Source organism: Terrapene carolina, unplaced genomic scaffold (genome assembly GCF_002925995.2).
Source record: "Terrapene carolina triunguis isolate 2854851 unplaced genomic scaffold, T_m_triunguis-2.0 Scaffold25893, whole genome shotgun sequence".
Lineage (NCBI taxonomy): Eukaryota > Metazoa > Chordata > Testudines > Emydidae > Terrapene > Terrapene triunguis.
In genome coordinates this window covers 1-8615 of record NW_020690244.1, presented here as the reverse complement: position 1 = coordinate 8615, position 8615 = coordinate 1, and the positions used below count along the sequence as shown (strand labels likewise).

The following is an 8615-nucleotide window of genomic DNA, read 5'->3' as shown; positions in this document are numbered from 1 at the left end:
GCAGATGCAGAGCCTGGAGCCCATGCCGTGACTGGAAGTGATTTGAGCAGAACGCCGCTGGCCAAGTCCCAGAGCACGAACTCCCCCGGCCCCCACTGAAACAGCCACAGCTGCAAGCAGTGCTGGGGCAGACAGCCGGAGTGCAGGAAGTGCGGACACCAGCCTCCGCACTTCCCCCTGGCCCCATGCAGCAGCCGACATGTGGCCCTAATCCTGTGATGACAGGAGCCCCCGCAGCCCAGAAGGGAGATGCTGTGCCGGTGACCACAAACCCCACCGTGATCCCCGAGGGGGGCCAGAGCCCAGCCTGCCCTCCTCAGTGCATGGCTGGAGCCAGTGGACCAGCTGCTGGGGGGTGCGTCTCCACAATGCCCTGGGCAAAGCTCCGTCACCTGCCCTCGTCTGGCTCTGGCTGACTGCAAGGGGAGAGCCCTCACCCTGCCACAGGTGAGGGGCTGCCCAGCCCAGGAGTGGCCCTGCCTAGCTGCAGCTGGATGCAGACTCCCTCAGGCTCAGGAGGGAAGCAAGAGCCATGGCCGACGGTTCCCCATGAGAGGTTTAATGGGGATGAGGGAAGCAGACAGCAGCCACCCCCCCCCATGAGCCAGTTCCAGGACCAGCCCCGCTGGCTGGGGCATTTCAGGCTCTTGCAAAGGCCGAGTCTCCTCTGCACCGCCCCGTGTTGCAGCAAGGGGCCTCCTGCCTGTCACCCCGAGCCTCTGGCTCGGCTCGTGTGCTTCAAGCCAAGTCCACGGCGCCCCTGCCAGCTGGGCAGCTCTCTACTCCGTGACCTCAGGGCTGACGTTCACCAGCAGCATGTCATGGCCGCGGCGCACGAGCAGGGCCAGGCTGTTCTGCGTCCGCACGGCCTCGTAGATGTCCTCTGCACGCCGCACCGTCTGCCCATTGATCTCCTGCACAACGTCACCCGCCTTCAGGCCTGCCCTGTCGAGAGAGCAGACACCAGCGTCCTGGGGGTCCGACAGTGATGCATGCAGACCCGCTCTCCCCAGAGCCCTGCCCCAGGCAGACGGGGATGGGGGCATGGCCCCACCTAGAGCAGTTGGCTGGCTCTGGGTTGTGGCTCCCCTGGTAAAGCTGCAGTGTATTGACGTGAGGGCAGCCCTCCTGGCACGGACAGGGTTAACCCCGTCAGGAACACGCTGGCTGCTGGTGCGGGCTGCCTGGGGCCAGGGGATGGGCACTGAGTCCACAGTGAGCACCCCGCGTTCTGGGCCCCAACCCCCCCCTCCCCTCCCCCAGCAGCACTTACTGGTGGGCTGGGGAGCCAATGATCACCTTGTGGATCAGGACCCCATACGAGACATCAGGGAAGCTGGAGTCTCGCAGCTTCAGCTCGGCCAGGATACTGCAGAGAGAGAGAGAGAGCGCGTCACTGAAACACCCCCCAGCCAGGGGCTGAGGACACCGTGTCCCAGCACTGGAGGGCGCTGGAGCAGCCTCACCGGGCAGTCAGCTCCTCGTGGGGAACAGAGCACGAAGCCACCAGGTGGGACTCTGCCCAACCCTACGACCTGGGAGAGACCCTGGCAGCCAGGCCTGCCTCGCCCCAGCCACACCGAGGGGACAAGGAAGCAGAGTTCCTGCCCCGCCCTGTGTGCCCACTGGCACCCAGGAGCAGACCAGTTCCCCAAGGACAAGGCAGCCGGAAAAGAACGTGGGAGATGTCAGGTAGAATCAGAGCCAGCCTGCGCCCGGCCCAGTCGCCCATCCCTGAGAACAGCCAGCAGCAGCCCTGCCATAGGGAGGCCAGGTTAACCTGCCCCAGGAAAGTCCCTTCCTGACCTGGCAGCAGGCAGGTTCTAGCTCTGCCACACTCATCACTGCTCAGCCGGTGCTACTCTAACGCTGAGCTGGGCCATTGTCTCCTGCCCCTCTCCAGGACTCAGCCCTGCTCCCCCAAGGGAAAGCAGACTCGCCAGCACACGGAGCACACCGGCGCCATCTCCTGGACACCAAGAGATGCAGTTTAAGAAATCAACCACCACCATTCACCCCAATTCAAGGAGACGCAAGTGGCATCTCCCCTTCCAGCACCCCAAGAAGGGGATGTAAAAGACCAAGGGCACCAAGCGGGATCCTCAGGCCTACCTGGAAGCAGGACTCAAGAGCAGAGCATAAGCTCACAGCGAAGGCGGCAGCAGCACCCGTCCCCATCCCCTGGGGGGAAGACGCCTGCTGGTTCATGCCGTGGCATTGTTTTGTTGGACCACCACACTACTAACCCCACTAACAGACTGAGCTTTGAGAGGCAACTAAAGGTACATCCCAAGGCCCAGCCAGCCAGGCAGCGAGAGACCCACAAAGTCCCTTATGCAACGGAGCCTGAAAGCTCCAGCCTGCCAAGACACTTCAAGGCTCAGCAGGCGCACACAGGTATTCCAGTGCCACCCTTCGGAGCACTGCCAGGGGCTGCCTGCCTATGGCATCCCGGAGCACGCGGTAGAGCAGAGCATGGGGAATGCAGAACCCTGGTCACCTGCCATGGAACACAGGATCTGACTATTGTTGCTGCTGCCTGGCGATTTCCCATAACCCCAAATGGGCCATCTGCATTCCTCCAGAATGACACAACTTCTCCTTATTTGCTGTGCGAGACCATGGCCGCCTGTGGTGGCAGAGTAAATCTAGAGATGCCTGGTGTTGGGCAGAGATGAGAACAGCTCTCTGTCCAGCTCAGCTAAGAGACGGCTGGGGCATGGCAAATACTAAACTAATTGGCCTGGGGTGAGGTGGGACCCAGGAAGGCTTTCCCAAATGCAGAGGCAGAGGCAGAGGCAGAGGCAGAGGCAGAGGCAGAGGCAGAGAGAGAGAGAGAGAGAGAGAGAGAGTGTGTGTGTGTGTGTCACACACACACACACACACTCTCTTCTCCAACTTGCTTTCCTGAGAGACTCTGGCCCCCAGGAAAGCCCTGGAAGCATTTTCTGGCCCCAGGCCCAGGACACATACCTGGGGGTCAGCGTTAGCATCATCACCCCAATGTAGCGGCGCTTCACCTCCGTGCTGCCGAACCAGGAGCCTGCAAGAGGAAAGGGAACCAGGTCTAGGAGGCCCAAGAAGGGACCTGTGTGAGCACCCTCCCTCACCCTCCACAGCACAAGACCAGTCCAGCTGGGTCACTCCTCAGCCTGCTTACCCAGGAGAAAACCATGCCCCACCCCAGGCTGCAGCCTGCCACTCCCATCCCACGCATCCATCCCATACAGGGCAAGTATCATGTGGGGAAACCGCGGCTGGGAGAGCAGCGACACCCCAGATCATTGCCAACATCCTAACTGCAGCTGCTCTGCCATCCGGACCCACCACACAGACTGGGGCTGCCTTTGTATAGAGAGCCCGGATTCTGGTCAAGGCCCTGAGTAGAGCCCCAGAGCACCCTGCCAACCCATAGGCAGAGAGAGACCCAAAGTCAGAGTTTAAGGCCAGATCAATCTAGTCTGACCTCCTGTACATCACAGGCCACTGAATTTCACCCAGTAACCCCTGCATTGAGCCCAAGAGCTTGTACATATGAAGGGCTACTGAGCCAGACCAACGATCCATCTAGCTCAGTATCCTGGGTTCTGACGCTGACTGGTGCCAGACGCTTCAAAGGGAACGAACAGAACAGGGCAATTAGCAAGTGACACATCCCGTCATCCAGTCCCAGCTTCAGGCAGTCAGAGGCTAGGGACACCCAGAGCAAGGGGCTGCGTGTCCCTGACCATCCTGCTAATGGCCACTGATGGACCTATCCTCCAGGAACTTATCGAACTCTTTTCTGAACCCTGTAATACTTTTGGCCTTTACAAAATCTAGTGGCAGCAAGTTCCACAGGTTGACTATGTGCTGTGTGAAGGAGGTACTTTATATTTGTTTTAAACCTGCTGCCAATTAATTTAATTGGGTGACTCCTGGTTCTTGCATTATGTCAACGGTTAAATAACACTTCCTTATTCACCTTCTCCACACCATTCATGATTTTATAGACCTCTATCATCTCCCCCTCAATCTTCTCTTTTCTAAGATGAACAGTCCCAGTCTTTTTAATCTCTCATATGGAAGCTGTTCCATACCCCTATGTTGACCTTCTCTGTACCTTTTCCAATTCTAATATTTTATTTTTGAGATGGGGCAACCAGAACTGCACGCAGTATTCAAGGTATGGGCGTACCATGGATTTTATAGTGGTATTATGATATTTTCTGTTTTATTATCTATCCTTTTCCTAATGGTTCCTATCATCATTAGCTTTTTTGACGGCCGCTGCACATTGAGTGGATGTTTTCAGAGAACTATCCACAGTGACTCCCAAGATCTCTTTCTTGAATGGTAACAGCCAATTTAGACCTAATCATTGTATAGGTAGAGTTGGGATGATGTTTTCTAAGGTGCATCACTTTGATTTATCAACACTGAATTTAATCTGCCACTTTGTTGCCCAGTCACCCAGTTTTGTGAGATTTTGACTTTGTAACTCTTCAGTCTGCTCTGGACCTATCTTGGGTAATTTTGTATCATCTGAAAACTTTGCCACCTCACTGTTCACCCCCTTTTCCAGATCATTTACCAATATGTTGAATAGGACTGGTCCCAGTACAGACCCCTGGGGGATACCACTATTTACCTCTCGCCATTCTGAAAACTGACCGTTTATTCCTATCCTTTGTTTCCTGTTTTTTAACCAGTTATTGATCCATGAGAGAACCTTCCCTCTTATCCCATGGCTGCTTGCTTTGCTTACAAGCCTTTGGCGAGGGACCTTGTCAAAGTCTTTCTGAAAGTCCAAGTACACTATATCCCCTGGATCACCCTTGTCCACATGTTTGAAGACTCCATCAAAGAATTCTAGTAGATTGCTGAGTCATGATTTCCCTTTACAAAATCTGGTGACTTTTCCCCAGCAAATTGTGTTCATCTCTGTGTCTGATAATTCTGTTCTTTACTACAGTTTCAACCAGTTTGCCTGGTACAGAAGTTAGGCTTACCGGCCTGTAATTCCAGGATCACCTCTGGAGCCTTTTTAAAATATTAGTATCACGTTGGCAATCCTCCAATCATCTGGTACAGAAGCTGATATAATCAATAGGTTAGATACCTCAATTAGTAGTTTTGCAATTTCGTATTTCAATTTATTCAGAACTCTTGCGTGAATCCCATCTGGTCCTGTTAATGTTTAATTGATCAGTTTGTTTCAAAATCTCCTCTATTGACACCTTAATTGGGGAGGGATAGCTCAGTGGTTTGAGCATTGACCTGCTAAACCCAGGGTTGTGAGTTCAATCCTTGAGGGGGCCATTTAGAGTTTTGGGGATTGGTCCTGCTTTGAGCAGGGGATTGGACTAGATGACCTCCTGAGGTCCCTTCCAACCCTGATAGTCTATGATTCAATCTGGGACAGTTCCTCAGATTTGTCATCTAAAAAGAACGGCTCAAGTGTTGGAATCTCCCTTACATCCTCAGCCGTGCAGGCCAATGCAAAGAGTTCATGTAGCTGTTCTGCAATGGCTTTATCGTCCTTGAGTGCTCCTCTGGCACTTTGATCGTCTAGTGGCCCCACTGATTGTTTGGCAGACTTCCTGCTTCTGATGGGTTTAAATTTTTTGCTGTTTGTTTTTGAGTCTTTTGCTAGTTGCTCTACAAATTCTTTTTAGGCCTGTCTAATTGTACTTTGTGTTTGACAAAGGCATCCAGAAAGGCATTGCATCTGGATTTAAAGACATCAAGTGATGGAGAATCCACTGCTTCCCTTGGGAGTTTTTTTTTTAAATCTGAATTTGTCTGGCTTCAACTTCCAGCCCCTGGTTCCTGTTCTGCCTGTCTCCGCTAGATTAAAGAGCCTGTTAGTGCCTGGCATTTGCTCCCTGTGCACGTGCCTAGCCACTAATCAGGTCACCTGTATTTATTGCTTTTATAAAGAGCTCAGTTTGTTTAACTTAAATCTCTCACTGCAGAGCATGTTCTCCAGCCCTCAAACCATCTGTGGCTCTACTCTGTAACAGCTCCAATTTTTTGATGTCCTGTTTAAAATGTAGGCACCAGAACTGAATGCAACATTTCAGTATTGGCCCCGGCAACCCTTCTGGAGCCCTGGGGTGCCACTTATCCAGCCTGCTGCTTTGAAAGAGGTTCTCCCTAGCAGCCGCTGTTTAACATCCTTCTCACTGGTGAGTTAAGTCTTGGAGGGGTTGCACCCAGACAACATGGGCTGAGTGTCTCTTTCCTATTGCCCCACATAGGCGCCAGGGAGCAGGTGGGCACTCACGGCCTCTTACCACTCAGTCCCCTCATACCAGGATGGGAGAGTTCCCTGGCCCCCGAGCCCTGGCCCCTTTGCAGTCAGGGGCACAGCTGCTAAAGCCTGAACAGCAGAACTGCACTGCCTTTTCTCAGAAGACAGATGGGCCCCAGCTCCCTTCTCCAGAACCCAGCTGTGTTCCATCCCTTCCGGCCCCCCTGCTACCATAGCTGAGAAGAGGAGAACCCGCCTGCAGTGGAGGGGGGCTGGGGACAGCTCAGAGAGATGGTGTCTCTGCCTGGAAGGGCCCCTCAAGGGGACAGGCTTTTCCCTTGGACTCTGACGTGCCGGGAAGAGGTTGAGGCCCAGTCCTCTGCCAGGGATAGATGAGTGACAGCCCCAACAAGGAGTCTGGAGTGGGTGCTCCTATCCCCCCCGCCCCCCAGCTCTGCTCCACTCCCTCTGCCTGTATCTCCCCTGCACCAGCTCACTCACTCTTGCGCTGCTCCCCCTTCTGCAAGAATTCCCGCAGCCGGTCCGAGGGGATGGCGAAGGAGATACCCGAGGTCACCTTCATTGTGTTCACCCCAATCACCTCGCCGTCCTGCCGGGAGACAGTCACCATGCAAGCCAAGCAGGGCACCAGCCTGCCCCACTGCCATCCCTCCTGCCCCACAGTTTGCCCCCTTGCAAGGAGAAGAGGGACATGGCGCCAGGCAGGGCTCAAGCCCAGACCATCCAGGCTTCCACCAATTTGCTCCCAACACACACTTGGCTGGGGGTGGGTCAGGTGGTGATACTCTCACAGGAGTGAGCGGGTCCCACTGGCTGTGGGGGCCATGCAGCCCTTCCTCTGTGCCTTATAAGTACCAGACCCGGTCCAGTTACCCCCAGGCTTGGCGTGTGGCTCCGTTCAGGTCAGAGCCCCCTGGGCTGTGGGCAGGGCCTGGGAGATGAGCAACTTGGGTCAAGCTGCTGCCTCACCCGTCCCACCAAGAGTCTGAGCCAATGCTCACAGTGGAGTACGAAGGGCCCCAGCTGCCCCATCGCTGTCCTCCCTGCTGGCAGCATGAGGTGGACACCCCCCTCCCACAGAGCAAATGAGATAGGGCTGGAGCACCCAGCCCAAACGGGCACCACATTCCCTCCCAGAAACGGCTAACGCCCAAATGGCAGCACTTACCAGGTTGACGAGGGGGCCCCCTGAGTTCCCGAACTGCAGCAGGAGAGAGAGGAGGAGAGTCAGACCCCAGCAGCGACATTCCCACTGGGGGGCAGAGACAAACCCCGGAGAACCTGAGGTGGTCAGTAACATGGGCAGCGAACAGAGCCCCTGGGGAAAATAACCCAGATCCCCTGCCTCGCGCCCCCTCCTGCTTTCCAGCTCATCCTACAAGGTCCCTGCCGAAACCTCCGTACATGCAGGCCCCCTTCCCCGGCTCCCCCCTCCACCCCAAACAGCAGCAAAATTCTTCTGAAGGTACAACAGAGTGGCTTCAGCCAGGCCCCCCACTCCACTCCCCAGCCCCCCACTCCCCTTACATCTATGGCGGCGTCGGTCTGGATGTACTCCATGTTGGAATCGGCCAGGCCCAGCTCCTGGCTGCCGCGCTGGGCAGAGCTGACGATGCCGGAGGTGATGGTGTTCTGCAGAGCAAAAGGGCTGCCCATAGCCACAACAAACTCACCTTGACGCACCTCTGAGGAGCGACCCAGGGGTAGCGTGGGCAGAGGTTGCTGGGGGGAGAGAGAAAGACAGGTCAGCACAGCTCCAGGGAATGCCCTGCGGGCAGCCAGCGCAACAGCATTGCAGCAGCAGCAGGCTGAGAATTCCCTGCCCTCTGGACTGATGAGGCCAAGAAGAAAAGGCTGCTAGCCCCTGGCTGCGCACCTGGCTCCCCACACACCTTGGGGTTGATTTTGATGGTGGCGATATCTGCCACCTGGTCGACCTCACGGACCACGGCATCGTAGAGCTCTCCGCTAGCCAGCTTCACCCGCAGCCGCCGCCGATTCGCCACCACATGGGCATTGGTCACGATGAGGCCATCCGGGGACACCACAAAGCCAGAGCCGTTGGAGATGGGCACCTCCCGGCCTGAGAAGGGATGCCTGCAGGACAAGAGCCAGAGGTAGCTGTGGGGAGAGCCAGGGTCAGGTGCAGGGGGGGAAAGACACCCAACTCAGTTATCTGCAACCCCTTTATTCAAGGCAGAGGCCCCCTTCCGTAGTGTTCGCAGATGACAGTAAGCTGGGAGGAGTGGTAGATACCCTGGAGGGTAGGGATAGGATACAGAAGGACCTAGACAAATTGGAGGATTGGGCCTAAAGAAATCCGATGAGGTTCAACAGGGACAAGTGCAGAGTCCTGCAC

At 55.8% G+C, this 8615-nt stretch overlaps 1 protein-coding gene across 1 annotated transcript; it reads right to left on the bottom strand.

Moving 5' to 3' along the window:
- Positions 1–552: 552 nt before the first annotated feature.
- Positions 553–8300, bottom strand: HTRA2 (HtrA serine peptidase 2). The gene is made up of 7 exons (XM_024213645.3): positions 8133–8300; positions 7784–7978; positions 7425–7457; positions 6737–6845; positions 2974–3043; positions 1274–1369; positions 553–945 (listed from the first exon to the last, which is right to left on the bottom strand). Exons 1-7 carry the CDS (start codon positions 8208–8210, stop codon positions 780–782), a joined length of 747 nt encoding a protein of 248 aa, XP_024069413.2. The 5' UTR covers positions 8211–8300; the 3' UTR covers positions 553–779.
- Positions 8301–8615: the final 315 nt, after the last annotated feature.